We start from the raw sequence: 21,996 nt of genomic DNA on the forward strand, positions 1-21,996 counted from the left end.
GGTCCCTTCCAACCAGAACCTTTCTATGATTCTAAGATTTGCAAAGGGATGAACAGTGTCTCTGCCTGCTTTACCTGCTGAAGTCATTGCCATGAGCTTCTTTATAGCTGCAGAAACATGACCATCTCCCAAGGGCTGAATGCTTAAAATCAAAAGGGAGGTGGAGAGCAGTCATTACATGGTAACTGACTCATGGCAAGCACTGCTTATAGCTTTATTGCCTTAATTTCTCAGGAAAAGGAGTTACAAGACATATTATCATGTCTGATACCAGGAGACTTGTCACACAGGAAAGAGAGCTTAAAGGAAGAGATAATGTATCCTGCAAATTAGCCAACATCTTAATGGAGTCTAGTAAAGGAATTTTAATGGTGTAAAACTCTCACATTTGCTTCTTTGTATAGGGATTTTCTATTTAATACTCCTTCCATTTATTCACTCATTGATAAAACTGTAATCCCATTTTATAAATCTTGTTAGGAGGAAGATAGCTCTCTCTGGACTCTAAAGTCTAGCTGGCAGTATCTGGGATGATTCTCCAGAGAAGGTGAACCTCCAGGGTTACCAATATATTTTGCTCATTGCATAGTGCCCTCTGCTAATAGTTAATGGGCAGAAGCAAATACAAGATTTTCTTCTCTTCCGTTTTTCTTTTCCACTTTTCTGTGCTCGGCACAGGAGTGCAAAGAGCCCCTGGTAGCCTATACTTCATCAATATTGCTTTGCTATCAGCATCATTATTGGGAAAGGCAAGCTAAATTAAGCAACAGTAAGACTCTCTACTCCCATTGAATTTTCCTCATGTCAAATTATATAGCTGATGTAAATCAGTGCAGTTCTGCTGGCTTCAGTTGTGCTCATTTATACCAACTAAAGAGCAATGTGGCAAGTAGCTCTTTGCAGCAGCTGGCTTCTCACATGCCCAGCTCATAGTTACTCCTCTCAGAACCCAGCTGGTGAAAATCCAGTTGCAACTGAATAAAAAAGATTTGCATCTACAGAGTAAATTCAGGAGCTGCTCCAGAGGTTATGCCCCACTGTGCTCAAAAGTCATTTTACATCAGGATGACTTCAGTCATTAATAAGAGCTGTGTGAGCGTGACTGGGCCCAGAGATGTTTTGGTGGTGTTCTGAACATCTCACCATACTGCTGTGTGCCCTGTTGTGACCACCTGTGATCTGTTTGCCCATCGGTCCTGCCCTTGGGTCATGCACACCAGATGTCACCAGTCAAGCACTGGAGACCGGCTGGGTTTTGACTCTTGTATCTGCAAACCCTCAGAGTTAATAAGCCTGGGAAGTATATGTGGCATCATTTTCCAGTAAGCTTTGTACTATATCCAGTCATTATACTTACAGATTACCCCATACTAAGATCTTAAATTTTCTTGTCCTCTGGGCAGAGGCGAAGATGAATTCCTGATACCCAGAAAACATATCCAGCACTGTCCTGGTCACAAAATAACAATCTGGATGGCATTAACTGGCTCTTTCTCAGAGGCCATCCCCAACGAAACAAGAGATGAAGGAGAGAGAACCCATGACTCCTAGTCACGGACAGCCCAGGCAGCCAGGAGCTGCTTTGCTTCAAAGGTACTACCAGACAAAAGGGCTGCAAGAATCCTGACCCTCAGTCCCACAACTAGTTGGCCACTGTCCCGAGAGCCCTCTGGGTATGATCACACTGCAGAGCAGAGTAAGCATCTTTATGTGGGCTCTTCATTTAAGTGTTTTGTTCTGGGAGATGTACAGCCAGTTTTGCCTTTTATTGTTCCTGCAGGACATTTCTGCATAGAGCAGAAACTTCCCATTGCGAGTTCTCATTTTGCTAGGCAGGGTCCAAACAGTGTGATCCATCAGTGCAAATGTTGCCTGCCTTTCCTCTGGCTCCCTGAAGAGATTACACCCCCATCAGCCAGCATTTTAGGTCTACAGTAATGGATTTTGCATGGTTGTCCCTCCTGCCTCCAAACTTCTACTACCCACCATGACATGCACAGGGCAAATTCAAATAAAATAAAAACCAAGAACAAAACCAAAATGAAACTAAATAATAACAAAACCACAACAGCAAAGAAACAAAAAATCCCACCACACTGTCCTTAAAAGGAGATGCTCAGCCCTTGCACAAGGAGTGTGGTATGTTTTGTTCATGCAGGGAGTTAATTCAGAAGATTGGTTTGCTGTCAGGTTTATCTTTGTAAATGTGAGCAAACTTTTATTTTTCAGTGACAATATTGTTTGGATATTACTTTTTTTTCAGTGAAATCCTAGCAAGGATGTCTTCCTGTCATCATAAATCTTAGGAAGATTTTCCTTGTAGTCAAACATTTGTCAGTGTATTTGAGGAACTGCTATCAAGTGTTTTCGCTATTTGTTGCAAAAACACATGAAGTATAAACATTGCTAAGCACAAATTGCACAAAACAAACTTTCCTCTCCCCTTGAATGCCTGAAGCTTAGTGCAAAGCTGCATGAATGGCACAACGAAGGTCAAGCATGTGCACACAGGAGACTTTTAGATACAGAAAGTGCTATTAAAGGTTGCTGGGGTCTAAGGCCTGTTTTGCCCGTTCCTTGGTATGAGCTGCATTTGTACAGCTTCTTTAAACAGCCATACTTACCTTTCTGATCAACAGAAGCACCACACACCCCATTCGGTTCTTACAGTTTCACAAGCAGATGCGTTCCTTGCTGTTGCACCAGCTGCCTTCCTCACCTCCATTTTCTCCTGTTTATTCTGATTGTGCTGCTAATGAGACCCTTGTTTCCTGACCTCTGGCCTCTTGACAGCCTCATGCAGGCCCTGTGTGTTAAATGAAATAAGGCACAGCAGCAATCCTGCTATCAAACTACTGAAATCATCAGCCTCTGCAAGACAGGTGGGCATCATTAATATTTTTTTTTATTTGGGCCAGCACAGGAGGGAAGGAAGAAGCTGGGAGGTATCATGCCTGGTGTGTGCCAAGATGAGAATGGTGCACTGGAGATGGTATGAAACATGGTTTGAAAAAACCTGTATCTTTGCAGCCATTGTAACAAAGGAATAGCTGCTAAAGTTTCTTGATTTACAGGATCTGTTACTAGTATCAGGATACTCAGATGGTAATGTTAACAGCTGTTCAACATCTGGCAAACCTAGATGTTAAGAGGCAAGAAAAAAGAACTAAAATGACACTGTTCTGAGGAGCTGGTGAAGTTGTTTGTAAAGTCTAAAGATCAGCAGAAATTACATGAAATGAAAGAGGAAGAGATGAAGAAAAGAGAAGTTTGAGAGCCTGGAAAGAAAGGGCTTGCTTGTTTGAGTTCTTTTCCAACCTTGGTGATTCTATGATTGATAAATTCATCTAGGAGGGACTCACAATGAGGAGCAGGAACAGACTCAGTGTGACAAAGGGGATGATAGGAATGAGGGTGTAATAGCAGTTCATGGAGATGAAAACAGACACTGGTACCGGAGGCCAGGAACCTCCATAGCTTCTACTTATTACCTTCTTCACCTTCCAGCTATACTTCACTGCTTGCACTGGAAGGACTAGTCATTAATTTGCTCCACTGCACGGGTACTTTATTTTTTCCTACTGCCTAAATCTTCCTATTAAATATTCTTCAGTTTGTAAGAGTCCAGAAGAGTTCAACAACCCATGAAGCAGATAGCTTCAGATCTCCAGACTGGATCTATCGGGAGCGTCACAGCTTTTTCAGCCATTTAAGTGCATTGCTCAAAAATGGTGGTGATGATTTACACAGGAGCACTCTGCAGCCTGAAAAAGGTGGATTATGAGATCCAAAAAATAATTTAACTCTCAATGGGTATTCTTGTCTGGCTTTCACAGGGGACCCTACCAAACTGCATGGGGAAGAATCCCATAGTTTGTAGGTCTCTGAGCAGCACGGTAGTACAGAGGGCATGTAACGCCAGGGTATATACCTCAAGGAAGCTTCTATTCATTTGTTTGGAAGCAATGACACAGGGAAGTGAAAGCTTTGTTTAAATGCATTTATTTCATGGCAGATACCCAGTAAACACATGGAAGACTTAGTCCTTTTTGTAAATCACTATGTAGATAGATACAACTTCTGCTATTTTGTTAGAAATGCTCCAGTAGGAGCCTTTCTTGCTACAACTGTTAGCTGAGCCCTTCGGTCCCTGTCTTCTTGGAAAGGGGAGGACCTTTCTGGGATCATTCTCTTCACACTAATTTCTCCTTTTACATGTTGTGTAATGTTTATTTCTACAGATGCAGCTGCACACTGTATGGCTGGGTCTGTCCTTAGCATCCCTCTCATGCATCCTCTTGGAAAGCATCCTGGTGCATGGGATTAAAAACACTAACTCAGTTTCTGCAGTCACACATGGTGGAGCTATGAGTGACAACTTTTTAATTCTCATATGCTGCTAAAAATACGTAGTTTTAATTGCTTCATAGTCTTACAGCTACTGTATTTTAAAGATGGCAATAGCAAGTACCTGAATAGTGCTTTCTCTCTGCCAAGTTGCAGACATTCTTTACTTCTGAATTAAGGATGAGTTTCTGTCCCCTTCCAACACTTTTCCAATGAGATAATAAATGTTCAGTCTTCCGTGAGAAAGATCAGAGCTAGTGACTCCACATTTTCCACTGGAACAGGGCCATGTCCTGCTGCTTAGTTTTCTTGGTGTAAAGTGGCCCCAAAGGACATACAGCTGGTATCACCTCAGCTGGTGGAAATCTTCAGGCTCTGTAAAATCAGGTGCCTGTAGTGCTTCTGCCCTCATACAGCTGGTGTAGGGGGTGGGCTCCTACCCACCCCATGGGCCCTGTGCTCTATGGGCAGTGTGGGGTGCAGGGGTATTGAACTGGTGCACACATGACCTCCTGGCTGTGGAGAAGGCTGGGCATGTGTGTCCATCTACCTGAAAGGATGTTGTGGAGAGGCTGGTGCTGGTCTCTTCTCACAGGTAATTAATGATAGAACAAGAGGGAACAGCCTCAAGGTGCAACTGGGTAGGTTTAGACTGGACATTAGGAAAACATTTTTCACAGAAAGAGCGGGCAGGCAGTGGAATGTGCTGCCCAGGGAGGTGGTGCAGTCACCAACCCTGCATGTGTTTAAAGGTTGTTTGGACATGGTGCTTGGGCATATGGTTTAGGGGTGAACCTTGTAGAGTAGGGTTATTGGTTGGACTTGGTGATCCCAAGGGTCACAGGTCCAACCTGTTTCTGTGATTTTGTGTGATTGTGATCTCTGAATAGTGGCTCAGCCCCTGCATTCTGAGGATGTCAGATGTCTCTCATCCAGCCTTGCATAGCCAGCCCCATTTCCATGAGCTTTTGTGCCTTATGCCTGGGGGAAGTATTCAATTGCAGAACATGCAGCCAGTGTTCATATCATGTCCCCCCATCAGTATCCAGTCCTTCACAGGAAAACTGATGATCCAACTGGTATAGGCTGGGGCCTCCAACTTGGGAGCATCTCTGAATGCCCACATCTGAAGGAAGAGGGGGCTCTGTCCTGTCACTGGCATCATTGACAAAACTCCCATTGACTCGGATGAGAGTATGAGGAGGCCCAACAGTGCTGATTTCTGATGTCATCTCCCTGGTTTACTTTGTTTTCCAAAGACCCCTTTGTGCATCTCTCCCTTGCTTTGTGTTTTGAATATTCAGAATTTTTGTATGCTCAGGGTCCCCATTTGTAATTAGATTGCATTTTTTATGACCCCGTTACATACAAATTGACTAGCAGGTCACACTGATTCTTCAACAGGTTTAATAAAACTCACAAGAGGAGGAGGAGAGCAGCTATTGTTCTGCCCTCAGTGCTGCCAAACTATCCCTTGTTTTTTCTGTGGACTGTGTATTCAAACACTGTTTGAACAACTGGGGCACATTCTGGAGGCTGGCGAGAGGGCAGTGAGAGGGTTAGCTGGGTCCTAGCTAGAAATACTTGCGTGAGTCAGGAAGCAGGCATGGGAGGAAGGAAATTAAGTGGAGACATCTGTGTAGCTTAGCTTTCAGCAGCTCTGCCTGGGGTAGGGGTGGGAGAGTCATGCCTAAGATGACATAACATATTTTGTCTTTCGTGAGTTGAAAACAGAGGAAACTGCGAAAGCAAAGCATGGTCTGTGTCACGCATGGTCCAGCCGTACCAAGTACATAATGGAGCAGTATCAGTTCTTTCTGCTCTGCCTTTCACACCCCAAAATAACTCTTCAAGACAGAGAACTGAGGTGAATGTGATATGGTCCAAAAACTGATCCTGGACTTTTTTCGCAGACGACTGAGCCAGAGGCCAACTGCTGAAGAATTGGAGCAGAGGAACATACTGAAACGTAAGTCCTGATGCTGCTGCCATTTAACCTGAAGCCAGCTAGTTTGGGTTAATTTAGACGTGCATTGGGTGAGTTCTGTAAAGCGTCCACTATTCTGTATGTGCATCATTAAAAATGATGAAGCACGTCACCAATGCAAGCATGCAAGTCTGCAGTAACAGCCAGAACTGCAGAAAACAGGTCTTTAAAGTCAGTAAATTCACAAGAATGAACAATCGGGGGGGGGGGAATTCTCTTTTCCAAGTCCTACTCCAAACAGAGGGGCAGTTGTTCTGAAAAGCCTTCACACAACTCTTACACAGACAAGCATCCTGTTGTTAGTAAAGATGCTAAGGCATGGCTTGATTAGTTTTCCTAAAAGTCCTCACCATGATCTAGACTAGGTGGGGCCTTTATTCAATTAAAAAGATAAATCAGTGTGACTTGGGATTCTTCCCTGAAATGTTCCCCTAAAACTCTTCCTTTAAAGCAGTCCAAAACTTGCTGCTAGATCCTCAAAATGCAAAATTGTATCTTAAAGGGACAAAATACCATTTAATGTTTAGAACTGAGTTAAGTTAGTAGAGACATTGCCACCACCTTTAAGGGAAACAGGACTGAGCACAGATCTTGTAACCTATTGAATGAACAGGGGAAAAATGACAGTTTCTCTCCTCACTGAAGTGGTTTGAATATATTAAAAATCAACCTCCTAAATCATTCTGTTGTTACTTTGGAGACTGAAAACAAAAGAAACAAGTTCTTTCCTTTCTAAGTTAGTAAATGCATCATTCCAGAGAAATGTAAAACAATTACTAGAGAAAAAAGTATTCCTAGATGGTACCTTATCCATGATGTCTCCTTAGGTAGGTCAGGTCCGTGATTTACCTTCCATTGTTGTTCAAACAGCTGCATTGTACAGAACCACAAAAATGTGACAGCAGAAGAAAAGTTCTCTGAAAATTAGCAGAATTGATTAAATACTTCAAAATCAAATTCTTAGCACAGTGATGACAATGTTAGCAGAGTTTTTTCATCTGTTCATGTTATTACACGTGGCAGACAAAGAAAGAGGCACCGCTGTCAGTCCAAAGAGGAGAGAAGACTGGACAACAAAGCAGTGTGGGTGAGCCTGCAGCTGTCAGAAAAGCCATTTGCTTGGGCCCAGCCCCCTTTTGAGAGCTGGGCTTTTGCCACCGACTCCTAACTCCCATGAACGGCTGCTGGAGGATGTCGGGGCAGAACCTGTGGAAATAGATGGCACACACAGCTGTGGGTGTCTCACAGTGGGGTGGTAGAACAGTTGGAGGTGGGGAATACTGCAACGTGACTGGTGCCAGGCTCAGGCAAGAAGGGACAGAGGCCAATTCTCTGGGCAGCTCATGTTGTCATCCTAGGACTTGTGTACAAACATGTCATGCTCAACCTGGCACTGGTGCATGACCAGTAAACACCACCCTGACACTAGTGAAGGTGGCTAGGGGGAGGTGGGGGTCTCAGGCAGCTGCTTTGGCATCAGTGTTTGGACTGGCAGCAGCAGAGAGGCAGCATCTCCAACACTGGGTGCCTTGCAGAGGTGTGTAAAGGTCACATTGCTGAGCACAGCAGTCACGTAGCAACCTGAAGATGTTCTACATTTCTAAGGAATTATCCCAAGTCACATGACCTTTTTGAGTAAAAGCTCTGAAATTACATGGATGTGTTTGAAAAGATTATCCTAAATCCAGAACTTGGGAATTTTTGTAGCTTGCTTCCTAAGCACTGATCTGCCCCCAAACGTGTGTCATGGCAGACAAACAATTTTGAAATTACAGGGAAAAGTAATGTGGTATTTCCAAAGCATCCTAACTTCTGGTCAAGCACAGTGGGAAAGGAACAAAACCCAAAGTGGTGTAAAAAAGAAAGCATAAAAATGTTCCACCCTTCAACAAGTAAATACAGTCTGGTTTGTACACCACTTTGTGTCCTTCCCCTAGACTTGTAAGAAGGAGAATTTTAATGAAGATATTGCAGCATTATAATAAATATGATGGAGACATAGGAAGCTGTAATGAAAAGAGTGAAATCCCTGCATAAGTAGGTCAAGCAGTTTGCAAAATCCTAATTCAGAGCACACACACAAAAAAAACCCAAACCCCAGCAAGCTCCCAAGTAGACTGATTAGAATTTTCTCTGCAGTTAAAGCTGAAATCTCCTGGATGAGAATGTCACGTCTGGTACCTTGATGTTACATGTGTAACCATACCGCTGCTCATTCTGAGGGCAAAATGGGGCTGGATGGCCAATCTTTATACAGGAAGTGATTGCTTCCTAGCTCCATACTGCTGCTGTAATTAGGAGATGATTCTCTTTATTGGCTTACAGTGGCAAAGTATCCATTGCATAAGCTCTACTACTTGCTGGTAGCAACAGTAAGATTACAGCAATCACAATAAAAAACCAGAGAACAGGGATATTGAAGAATCCTTCACTGAAGTACACCCAAATCACTGACTTAGTTAAGTCAAAAGCATGTAGGTGAGAGGAGTCCAGACCTGCAAGGTTGGTGTGCAGAGTAAAGATGAGTTTTTGCAGTTAATATTTGCTGGCCAAGTTTCTGAGAAAGGATGTCTCAGTCCCACCTCACAAACCACCCCCACGCCACTTCACAGATGGATACAAATAGTTCAGTTGTCAGCCTGGCACATTTGGGCTGGCCTAATTTCCTCACCAAAATAATGGTTAGGCGTCTCTGAGAGTCTCAGACTGTACCAGGGGACATTTCACACTGGCACAGAAATAAGGCCTGAAAATCACATCCACACCCACCCTCACACAGGTCTAGGAACACAAAGCATCTTCTGAACACACAAGATAAAGCAACAGTTTTGTAGCATCACAGGATTGACATAACTTCATGAAATTTACACAAAGTCACTTTCTGGTTTTGGAGGAGAATGTATCCCTGGTTTCTGGCTTTTACCTCACTGAGGTCTTGAGCCTGCCTGTCTCTCTCTGAAGGTGGGTGGGTGAGCTGAGAAGTGAAGAGAAAAGAAAGGCATCGTATGCCAAGTGAAAAAAATGCATAGTCATGAAGTAAGTTTTGTACGTAACTCCTTGGCTGCTTGCAGTTCTACCCTGACCCTGCGGGGGCTCTGTTTAGCACTGTGTCTCTCTGGTTTATCATACAAGGACTTAGTAGTGGCTCTTTCTGAAAGTGGGTAATTGCTAGAAGAGAATCCAGCCCAGTAAGGACAGGAAACATTGAAAGAGGAGAAATACATTGGTGCAAGTATATTCTAGTTATCATTTTAAAAGCCATTTATGACTCCCTGACATCATCTATTCTTTTTACTCCAATATCAGTTTCCTTCCTAATGAAAATGTAAGCACTATTTTTGTTAAAATGACATTTAAAGATCACAATTATATTGTAAAACATCTCTGCACTTCAGTGGAGATTGCCAAGTCCTGCTGAAGTCGGTGAGCTGTTGTGATAGACTTGTCAGCACTACTGTCCTGAGCAGCAAGAAACTTGGCTTCCAGCCTAGTTGGCTTAACCTGCTTAGGGACTTCTGTGGTCTCTGAACCTTAGCTCTTATTTTGGTGTGGAGAAAACCCCTGTTTTAAATGCATTCGTTTGAAATGTTGCATTTCCTCTACTGTGGGCAGACTTCCATTGAGTTTAGACTTCTTTATGTTATTTTTGGTTTGGCTCAGTTGATTTGTGCACATACTGCTCTGTGCTGTTGTGGCTGACGAAGTTATGGCTGCCCCTCTGCTAAAGGTGCATGAAATTGCCCCTTTGTTCCATTCAGTCCAAAATCAGACCATTTAAAGCGAGTTATCTATCCCAAACTGGCCTTTGAGGTCCATAATCTCTCCTGCAGAGTTATTCCTGCCTGAGCTAGTCCCATCTAAGAGAAAACTGGATCACACCAGGGTCACAGGGTACTTGCCAGGAAAGCTGATCAGTTGTGTTTACTCTTGTCTCTTAAGCGTAAGTGTGTTTGGAATAAGGAGCAGTTCAGCCATCACTGAAGTAGTGAAAATATCCCAACTGCCTAAGGAGCTGAGCACCTAGAAACTTGAGGTTTTAGTGACTTCTAGTAAAGCTCAGTGCAAAGACATGTATGAGAGCGTGCTCCTAAGTTGAAGAATTAATGCATGCAAATGTTACTGCCCTCTTAGGAGGTAATGGTTGAGGTGTGCTCTGGTAAGAACTTATATGTCATCTTTTGGCTTAATCTTGAATTTCCCAGGGATGTGCTTTTATGCTATGAAGGCTTATGATGGAAGGACACTATCTCCTTGCTCTACTCAAGTCATGGGAAGTTGAAGATTTTGCCTGGCACCCCTAGTCTTTTTTTTCCCATTATCTGCAAGGAATTATTCTGTAGCTCAAACAAGAAAATGCATGTGTTCCTTTTGCAAACATTGACCTTGCAGAATCCAGCCGTATCCTAGCTGAACCCCCTGAGGCCGCCAGGCCTGTGAGCAGGGAGATAATGCTTTCTGAAAAGCTGGCTCACTGCCTGGCTCTTCTAGAAAGTGACATGCATGAAGAGGTGCCAACAGAGGGAAAAAGGAAGGAGGCTGTAGCCGTTTTATGAAGTCTGTGAAGAAGGGTGGTAGCTAAGGATTGAGGAAGTTCACCAGCCCCAGAGGAGCATGCTATGCATCAGAGAGGTCCTGAAACATTAATATACTGATTGAGAGGCTTATTTTGTTGCAAACTGTGCATGCCTGGTGAGTCCATAGCCTGAGATCTTTGTAAATCTTTTACAGCCCGGAATGAGCAAGAGGAGCAGGAGGAAAAACGAGAGATAAAAAGAAGATTAACTCGTAAGGTGAGAAGCAACTTTGATCCTATTATGAGACTACTGTAACTTTCTCACTCCTGCACAGTTATTAGCATTTTTCCTTTTCCTCAGTACCATTTTCAAAAGTAAAGTGTAAAGAAACCTTTCAAAGAAATCACCAAGGTTACAGGATATAAACCCCCAGAGAGCCACTTTGCAGGTGTTGCTGCTGACATTTTGAAACAGGACAAAAGATGTAGTCCCCTAAACCAAAGGAGCTTTAAACAGTGAAGAAGGATAAAGAGCCCAGCACTGGTGTACCCCTGCTCCCTGTACACGTAATGACTTCTGCAGTCATTACAAAGAGAGTAAAGTTAAAATGATGCTGATTGCATTTCAAAATTCCCCCTAAAACAAAATTCCCCTTTAAAATAAAGAAAAAAAGGAAATAAACATCAGAAAAGGAGGATTGTGACTTGAGGCATTTAAACAAGAGACAAGCACTCACAATGGTGTACAGCACAGAAGGCAATCTTGTATCAGCAGAGCAGATGGACAAAACTGCATAGTTTGGGTTTGATTTTCCTCCCCTTTTAAAGTCATTTACTCTTAAAACTGAAGAACAGTCATTCCAGATATACAGCATGTAAATGGTGTGAATGTCTACAGTTGCCCCAACATATGTAGCCAAAATCCACCCTGTCGCTGCAGATAAACTTTATTTCACCACTAACTTATTTCCTGTCTCCAGAGGCAGAGAAAGCCCCCTAAAATCTACATGTTAGTGAGGCAGCACCAGTCCCCCCCTGTACACTTGCAGGTGGCTTAGTCTTTTTGACCTCTATGATCACAAGCTTTCATGGCATAAATAATGACAAGGAAAGAGCTCTACATATTCTTGGAAAGGTTATATTCAGAGAGCTGGACTGCTTGCTTTCATGGTTAAAAATCTCATGCCTTACTCTCAGCTCATACAGGTTGCAACAGAGTTCATAGTCATCAGTGGGAAGATACAGACCACAGCTCCTGTACAATTCCCATTCTCTACAGTTACGCAGAAAAGGTACAAAGCACATGGATTTGTCCTTTGCAAGCAGAGGCCACAGCTACATGCTCAGCTAAAACACCCAGGCTGCTATAGCATTGCAGCAGTATCTGCTCCCTGAAAACCTCAGCAGTTTCTATGAGATTTCCCTCTTTGTCTTGTTAGAACTTTTAAATAGGAACAGGAGCAAGAGCAGCATCAGTCTGAGCCCCTGGCAGTTGGCTCTTGAATGAACAAAGGTCACATTCCTTTTAGCTTTCTTTGAGTTCTTCCCTAGTAAAGATCTTTCTCTCCCTTGTTTGTGAGGTTGTTAGAAATGTGACCTAGCATTGTTTGATTGTGATCATCTTTTTAAACTGTTGTGCACTGTTCTAGTAACATGTGCAATTTTAATGAAAGAACCATAAGCCCTGTTCTCACCTACCAAACATACTGTCATAAAGGCTCAGAAATCACTAGGGCAAAGAAGGAATACAGGGTGCATGTGAATAGGTAACAGCTGACAATGCCAAGCACCTAGTGAACCCTGTGAAAACTGCAGTTATTCCCCAGCTCTGCCTTTCATGAGCACATCCCAGGTGTGTCTTTGTCTACAGCAAAGCAGCAGACTCTCTGTCATTTTGTACTGGAGTCTTATTACTGAAGGACTGTAAACCTCAGATGAGGCAGCAGTTCAGTTGAGCACGACAAGTGTTTTGCCCAGCACAGCCTTCTCTTCGCATGGAGTTTTAATGCACACATGCGCCCACAGGGTACATTCAATGTAAGGAATTTGTGCCACGTTTCCTCCTTGCAACCACCTGTAGCTGGTAATAAGAAGGGAAGGGGGTTCTGCTGAAACTGCTGACAAGACTTTTCACCTTGCACTATAGAAGCTGCTAGTCCCCAGGGTTTTTGGTGGCATCATTCCAACTCCAAGGGAACAAATCCACTTCATCAGTTAAAAAGCTGTTCTTAAAATTCCATCAGCGCTGACGTTTCGTTACAGTATTATGATGATAAGTTGTAACATGACATGCTGTAATAAGTCTAGGTCTAGATGCCTTATAAGTCAGCAATAAATACCCAGATGAATTCATCACCTGGACAGGCAATTTCTTTAAAAAAAAATAACTTCAAGGAATCAGGTGACCTGTAGAGAGCTGCCCCTTCCAGTACTTTTCATCCTCTCTGACTCCTAACTCCAAATTAACTGGGGATAGGGAACAGCTGTGTTTAAAGAACAACATGGAGGTAAATGCTGTTTGGTACAGTTTCTCCGTAGCTTGTGCTCCTTCTGCCCAAGGAAGGAGAGGTAAAATGTATTTGCCTGTCACTTGAGATGCCTATGGATGGACTCTGCACATTCAGCCACACCTGTGCTCCCTCTCCCTGCCCCTTGGGGCCCATCAAGCACCTTCGGGTGCACGCACTTGTGTCATTTGAGTGGAAGGGCATGTGGAGTAGGAAAGGTTTTTCTCTGAGAACTGGTCTTGGCCCACAAGCCCATCCCAGGAATATTAATGTATAGAGGCCCATCGGGAGAACTGTGGCCAGCAGGAGGTCCCCTCCATGAGGAGATCTGGGCATCCAGGAATTAACTATGAATTTATCCTATTTGGACCACAGCAGATTTGGCCAAGCATCAAGGTCAATTAACAGAAGCCTGAACTCCTTCTGAGAACTTCTGTTACAGAGAGAGTTGTAGCCTGGATTCAGAGAACACCTTACAAATCACTTGTAAAGAGGAATAAAACTTTTCTATTTCTTACCTTCTCTTCTCTCAGAAAGCATCATGCTCCCTGATGCACAGAGCTGTTTACTGTTTCCTGTCCCCTGCTTCCAATACCTGATTTTTCTTCAAGGTCTAGCTCCCAAACTAAAAATGTCATAGCTGGAATAACAACAACCAGAATGCTAAGGTGTGCTGTTAAAATCCAGGCAATCACCTGAAATCTTTGCTCACATTCAATTCCAACACTGGTACAATTTAAACTCTCTTTGTCACTGGTGCCTCACTGGGAAATATTTTGCTGTTCAGTCTTTTCTTTAATTGACCTCCACTGGCTTGCATCAGCAAAGGCTGTTCAAAATAATGAACTCTTGAGAGAGGTGGGACTCATCAGTGGGAGGTGAAATGAAAGGGAAAGGTCAGAGGAGAAAAAAAGGTTAGCAGCTAATTTGGATAAACTGTATTTATAGTCAGAGGGAAAGGTCTGCAGGGCATTTTCATCACATCTTGCTCCTGTATCTTACCATGAAAGATAAGAAGCAATGGATGGGGGGGGGGGGGGGGGAAATTTCAACCCACATTACAATCTGTAGTTTTTAACTTTGATTTCTTCCCTGAATAACCACAACACTTTAACAAGGTAACAAAATAGGCAATAATGGAGTGACAAGAAAACAAGCTTCATGGTGACTGAAGTGGAGCAAACGCAGCATTTTACATTTGCTAAAATCCCATGACTGGACAGGCAAGAATCTGTCCCATTTCAGTTTACCTGCTGGTGGTGTTTGGGTTTGCTTCATTTCCTGTGCCCATTTTTTATCTCCAGTGATCCAGAATGTACAGAGAAAAAGCTGACCTGTGACAAGACCTAGGAGGTGCTGTTCCAATTTTACACTGCTTTTCTATTAATGCAAATCCATTACTTTGAAAGGGTATTTTGCCCCGGTTCACAGTCACATGAGGTTACTCACCATTAAGTTTATCCTGCTCCCTCAGCTCACAAATCTTCCCAAACAGGTAAATAAAAGTGTTTATGCCCAGGTAGCACACCCAGCAGTTCAGACACACGTGTACATCCCTTAGACATTAACAGAAGTTAATGATGGTCCAGCTCAGTAAGATTCCCTTCTCCCAGCTTGGAGCACCACAGCCTTGTGAAGGTAATTGCATCGTGTCCTTTACCATGTCCTTTCCTATAAGTTTGGAACATGCCTTATTATTTCTGCCTGTTAGAAGAAGCAGAGCTCACTCTCAAGTGTTGCCCAAGAAGGACTGAGTAGCATTAAGTAATTTTGACTCCAAGAGACCTCAGCAAAATGGTCATAAACTCCAAGATGAATGCTCAGTTGAGCTGTTCACTCTATGTGAAGAGACATTAAACTGACACCTGCAGTGGAGTCACTAAGAGTGTGTTCTGCAGCACTATTTCCCCAGATACTCAAGAGGTAAGGACATTCTGGGTAGCCCAGACATAAAGGGAGACCTTTGTGCTTAGCAGTTCACAGGAAATCTCTGCAATGGCATGAGAAAGTTCAAGGGCAGTTTGTTAACTGCTCAGATAATGTAGCTTTAAATAACTGGTTTTAGAAAACCACACAGTGTGGTTGTTCCTCTTTGTTTAGTGTGAACCAGCTGGCACTTTGGTTTAATGTACAGAGCACATTTTGTGTGTGTATTTATATATGTAAATATATGTAGATTCATAGCAACACGTGGTATAAGCTGTTGATTTCAGGACTCTCTTCATAACCAGGTCACTGACATGAGTCAGTGCATCTTTTTTCTGTTTATAGCTCTGCCCCAGACCTTGTGGATCACCTTGAGCTGGCTGCTTAGTCTCACTTGCTCCAGCTGCTCTATGGGGATGGGGACAGTGGGGCTTAGAAGTACCTGAAAATGCACTGTTAGTAGGCTTCTACAGTGAAGGCAAGGCATCCAAAAATAATATACAGTAATAGTTGTATGACTTCAGAGGAAGAAGCAGCTTTCAGTCTTAGGTCAGTTGTCACCTAAGACTAAAAAATTGGCATTAACACTGTGCTGATGCCCTTGACATTTTTTCATGTATAATTCAGTGCACTATCCTTCACACCCACTGAAGGGTTACAGTGAGCTTCAGTGGTGTAAAATGTGCATATCACTGATTTGATTTTTATGCATTTGAGAACTTGACAAGTTACTTTAGATGTGTTTCATGTCATCCTGTGACCCTTAACATTTACCATGATTTCTTTGCTTTTAACGCACACCCAACACACCAAGAAAGCCAAAGTAGCTGTTAAGACCCAGTGCAGCATTGAGATGAATACCTGCACTGAATTCACATTGCCAGCAGAAGCACCACCACCTCTGTGCTTGATGCTTTTGCCTTCTCACCACCACCTAGACAACATCTCGGCATGGCGCATTTCAGTGTGTCAGCAGCCACTTGCCTTCTCCTGTGTACAAACTTGTTAATCACTTCAGCACAAAAATCAAAGCTGGCTAATGTCAAGAGCTGACAGAAGCTGTGAAACAGAGCAAACAGTTTTTCCAAAGTCCTCTTGCAGCTTTGGAAGCTGGTAGGAGTTCCTGTTTCCTTGCAGCCATTTAGAAACACAGAGCTTGATTCACAGTATTTCATATTCTGTTGGTGCTGTTCTAATTTGAAACAACATCTAGGTGACTCATCCCTAATTCATGCTGTTGTAATAAAAGAAGTTGTTGATACAACTATAGATGAAGCCTTCCCCTTATCTCTGAAGTTTTGGGGTGTAGTTATAATATTATTTGAGAATGAAGATTCACTGTTCCCATAGTCAGGGGCTAGATTTTAAATAATTGGAAGCAAAACTCTGCTGTGCCATCTGAATACTAATGTGTCAATGCTGCAGTACCAGAAAATCCTACCAACTTGAAATCATGCTGAAGATGGGTTATGTAGGACAGAGAGAAGCCTCACTCACCATCTAACCATCATTATACTCAAAGCATGGCTTCTTTTGTTACAAGCTGTCTATTGATTGCAGCGTGTGTTTGGCTTGCAGATGACTGAGGTGTAGGTATTAGGGCTGCAGACTGAAGAGCCAATTCTGTTCTGTTACAATGAAAAATGACATTTTAAAATCTATGCATGCTTCAATTCACTTTCTTGTGCCCTCTGGCTTTTCTCACATGCTACCCTGTCTCAGAGATGTGTTTATTGTATTGTCTAATAAGAAATGCCTAAAAAGTTATGTCCACAAAATGCATAGCCTCAGTTCAGAAAGGTGGGCTTCTTGCTACCCCCACTGCATACCTGCTGTTTGGCTGACCTGAACAGGGGTGTACAAAATGGGGCTTCTCTTGGGAAGCTTTTGGAAGAAAGAGAAGGAATGTGGTGTGGCATGCAGAGAAGCTTGCCCAGGAAACTTCATGTCTCCCATAGAATAAGGTGTCTGTGAGAAAACTGTCTTTGCAATATTCAGAAGTTTCAGTTGTTCTGCTTGAAATCAGACAATTTACCCTCAAATGGCTTTAGAGACAACACATGAACTGCCAAGCTGCAACCTGACTGATGCTGTTTTAGGCAAGGACATTATGTGGCTCAGTATAGAGTTGTGCTCCTAGTTACCCTTTCTTTCTGTGATTTCTCTGCCTTTGGAGTGCACAACATGTCTGGGCTGCAGCCAGAGGGTAGAACCTGATTCCTCTTGTCCTGAGCATCATACAGGCACGGCATCAGTGCAGCCCTGCAGACCACATGAGGTGCTTGAAGTCAGTTTGGTCAAACATGCTCAGGGCTATCAGCGTAAGGAGAAAGTTGTGATGGGAGGTAACAGTGGGCCTGTCTTTTCTAAAATGAGAAGAAAGAGGCAACCATTCATGCCAAGAACAAGCACACAGGGATCTGGAGAAAAAAAGATGCAGAATGGGGCTACTTACATCACCCAAATGCTGGAGAAAGTTTTTTACCCTCTGCTTATCATCTTCACTGTTTTTGAATCCTAATTCTTGCTGGAAAATGAAATGCAGGGAACTTAGATTCTTAATTTGGGAGGAAGGTGGAATTGTATGTCAGGATTCCAGAGCCTGAATAACTTTGCAGAATAGAGTCTCAAGCATTTTATGAAGTATTTAGACCTTTCACTCTGCGCAAGGGTGATGTACTGCAAAACACCACCCTTTCTAGTGAGTGGGAACAGCATCAAATACTGATTTTTAGCAGAATGCTATTTTCCTGATGTATCACAAATATTTCACCCCAACAGTGACAGTTTTTCAGCTAAAGGACAGCCACATACCCACATACACGTAGCACTTTCTTCAGAAGCTGTCATGCTGCTGATGCTAATGGGGGTGTTGTGCACCCAAGGAGAACTGGACCCTAAAAGCCACTTCCTGTCCCCAGCCATATCATTGGCTGTACAATCCATGGACTACTACTGTTTCTTATTAGAGAGGAGGGTTTTGGCTGTGGCTTCCTGTTCTGCTGTGAAATGTGAAAGAAATGATTTGGAAGAGTGAAGATGTTTTCCTGACATGATATGGCTTGTAGTACACAGTATAAACTGTTGAAAGTCAAATACCCTGTGACACAAAATAGAACTGAAGTGAAAAGTGCAGTGAGCACTAGTCATCCTTCCTGCCTTTTGTGGAAGTAAGGACAAGTCTGCAGAGTATCAGGAGGGTAAGGAAAGCCATTTGTCACCTTTTACATGTAATTCAGGGCTTGGTACCTTTGACTTTTCCTAGGCAGCACAGAAGTGCACACAGCAGCTCAAGGTTGAGGAGCATAGAGCCTGTGCAGGGGGATTTAAAGCTGAGTTGTGATCTTCATCTCTTCCTGAGACACTGGTGCACTAGGAAACTTTCTTGCTTTATATTCCATTTCTATCAGGGCTGATCAACCTCAACCAGGGATTGGCATCTCCCACCACAGCTGCTTCCCAAACAATAGTGGGCTGCTCCAGCAGCAAGGTGGGATGATATCCATGGTGCTATAACAAGAGGCTATCTCCCAAAAAGATCAATTAAAACAACCATTCTGGGGATATCTGAACCCTCTTACTGTCATAATGATGCTTGTAGTAAAATATATCCACAAGCAGCACTGTGCAGGGAAGAAGTGAAGTCCTGATGTCTTTTTCCACTCTTGCCTGCAGCTGAGTCAAAGGCCCACAGTAGAAGAGCTACGCGAGAGGAAGATCCTCATCCGCTTCAGTGACTATGTGGAAGTGGCAGATGCTCAGGACTATGACAGGAGGGCAGACAAACCCTGGACACGACTCACAGCCGCCGACAAAGTAAGTGGAGCAACTTCCAAACAGCCATGACTTCAATAGCCAGAGCATGTCATGGTGAACAACATCTTGCAGGTCCCACTGCTGTCAAGAAAAATCCTCCACCTGATGTCCCTTTCCAACACATGGTGATTTCTTCCCACTCAGAAGGTTTGTCATTTGAATCCTAAATCTTTGCCAAGAAGACTCCTATATGCATGGAAACCAGGAGCATTTGTAGCAGACTATTGAAACAAAGGAGAGAATATCTGGCCTTTGAGGAAAGGTCTTGTTGGCAGCCCTGTTACTTGTTTGTTAGGTTTTGATCTTGTCACATAACACTGCCAGCTGACAGCTCTTGCAGAGCAGTATGACAGCAGCTCTTGCCAGTATTGCTGTGCCACAATGGTGCAAAAATGGCAGCAGGCCACATAACTGGCTGTCTCTCTATTTAGTATTACAAGAGCAGCCTTAACTCAGGATTTCTGTCCCATTCCACTAAACTGAGATCACGTAAGCCCTGCAGATGAAGGAAAGCCACACTGGGTATTGAACATGCTGTCTTCTGAGCACCAATGGGACCTTCACCAAGTGGTGTCTCTGATGTCAGCACTGATGGCAGAGGGTTTAAATTGAAGGCAGATTCTATCAGTTGGATCCTGAGGGTCTGGATGTTGTCTCAGGAAGACTTAGTCTTCTTTTCTTAGAGTGGCCAGAAGATGTTTATGATACTGATCAGTGATTACCATGCTTTGTTAACCCTGTGATGGCTATTCTGTTTTAAAGATTCTGAGGTACCTGTTTCCTGCTGTGGGACTCATACAATGAATGAGACCTTATCATCCAGTGTTCAGACACCAAGAGCATGGTTCCTGGCCATGCCACTCATTTATGGTACTCTTGGATTTGTTCACTGACAAAAGGGCAGCCTGTTCTTGTATAACCTAAACAAGGACTTAAAAGTCTTACTTCTGCTACTGCTAGTTTGCTCCTCACAGAGGGATTTTTCAGTTTAGCTTTGGATAAGTTAATGTAGCATAAACTGATCTGAAAAAAAAAAAGCAGCTTCCTCTGGACTGCTGACAGACCATAATGTACTGGGTTAAATTAGGTTTTCCCATTTTACCTCACCACAGTGGACCAGATCTTAGTCAACTTAGTTGTATTCTCCAATTGGTTGATGAGGGAGGGAATAAATCTCCAAGTGGTTCTGCAGCCTTTGAGAGCTCTCTCTCTCTGAAGCCAAATCCCTCCACACCACCCTATGTTTTATTCTTCAATATTTCCAGTCACATCTGGTTTTCTACTCCTCATGCTTATGCTAATTTGGATTTTGTACCTGAAGGTGTTTTCATATCTGTTTCTATGTGTCTTCAAACTGAACCATCCTAATGAAGCATTTTTCTCTTCCCGTTATGTAACTTACAACATTTATCTCTGTTCCTTTTCACATTTTAAGTCTTTTTAATGCTTTTCTTTCTCTCTCTGATGTTATCTGTCTCTGCTAATGTTATCTATCTGCTTTACTTTTAATATACTGTTTTGAGAACGAAGTGAACTTGTTTTGATCTCTATCATTTATACATTTATTTGTCCTTTGCAGGCAGCCATTCGGAAAGAGCTTAACGAATTTAAAAGCACTGAAATGGAAGTTCATGAATTAAGCAGGCATCTAACAAGGTGGGCTGAGATTCATCTTTTACGACTCTCGAAGAACACTATTGTTCTACGGAAAAAAAAACAACCCAGTAGCTGTTTCTCCAACACCCCCTGCACACACCATGAGGTCTAGACAGTTAGAGCAAGAGGCTGTGAAAGAAACTCACACAGCAAACCCACGCTGCCTCATTCTGTGGCGGTGTGCAGGCACGTGCTGGCTGTTTGATGAAGTGGAGCCCACTCTCATTTTATTTTACATATCATCGTGCTCTAACTGCATGTCTGTTCTTCTGATATTGAAAGTAAATAGCATTGGTGCCTGAAAACAGGATGTTGATCCAACACATGACAAAGTATGGTTAGACTCAGTAATTATCTTAAGGGTTGGACTCAATGATCTTAAAGGTCTTTTCCAACCAAAATGATTCGATGATTCTAAGCTATGCCTGAGTGTACACTCAAACCTTGCTAGCATATGGCTGCTCCACACTACATCCCACACACACAGATCTGTCCTGTCTTCCACATCCAGCCAAAAGTGATGCAGTGGGGAACTAGCAAGACTGGCATTGTAAGAGAGGCCTGATTTGTTTTTTATATATGCTTTTAGGTGCTTTTTTTAATTAAAAATGTACAACTGTATGAATGAATAATTTACAACCCCAAACTAACTCTCCTCTGGAACAGGCTAGTCTGAGGCACAGCAGGAGGTCAGGGCATGGCCCCTTGCACAGCCTGTGCCAAGTCTGCTCTGGTTTTGATGCTGAGCTGAACTCTGGATATTTCACCTGTGCTCAGGCCTTTGCAAACCAGCATTAACCTACACTTACTGCCAGACACTGAAGACAAGCATTAGGTGTTGAAGACAAATGACAGTAAGATCTGGTGCAGGAATGGAGCCTGCCCTTGTGTTACTACGTTTAGCAGCGAGGCGCTCATAGAAAATGCAGGTCATACTTTAAAGACAAATACAGAAAAGCTTAAGGCAAAATTAATTTTGTATTACGAGATTTTAGTGTGTATAAATTAATAATTACATTAAAATTCACCACATGTATTATGCATATATTCCCTGGCAGTAACAATTTCCCTTCTACTTCCTGGCATGTGCTAGGATGATTGCATAGGGGGTCGTAATTATGGCATGCTGCTAGAGACAAGGCTGCTGCCTTTGAGTCACAAGGTCTGGAAGAAGCTTTAGGGTGTGCAGTTGGCCTAGATATGCTGACACCAGTGACTGAGCCTTTAAGTGCTATTTGGATCAC

At 43.0% G+C, this 21,996-nt stretch overlaps 1 protein-coding gene across 6 annotated transcripts in view; it reads left to right on the forward strand.

Annotated features, from left to right (window-relative positions):
* Nucleotides 1-21,996, forward strand: part of PHACTR1 (phosphatase and actin regulator 1) — a 356,496-nt gene that overhangs the window by 328,110 nt on the left and 6,390 nt on the right. For all 6 annotated transcript variants that reach the window (XM_068160783.1, XM_068160782.1, XM_068160786.1 and 3 more), the window contains 4 exons: nt 6,261-6,316; nt 11,063-11,124; nt 18,956-19,096; nt 20,676-20,752. In XM_068160783.1, coding sequence (XP_068016884.1) covers nt 6,261-6,316; nt 11,063-11,124; nt 18,956-19,096; nt 20,676-20,752 — 336 coding nt within the window. The remainder of the gene's footprint in view (nt 1-6,260; nt 6,317-11,062; nt 11,125-18,955; nt 19,097-20,675; nt 20,753-21,996) is intronic.

Source organism: Melanerpes formicivorus, unplaced genomic scaffold, assembly GCF_026170545.1.
Source record: "Melanerpes formicivorus ecotype bairdi unplaced genomic scaffold, bMelFor1.0.p_v2 SCAF_53, whole genome shotgun sequence".
Classification (NCBI taxonomy): domain Eukaryota; kingdom Metazoa; phylum Chordata; class Aves; order Piciformes; family Picidae; genus Melanerpes; species Melanerpes formicivorus.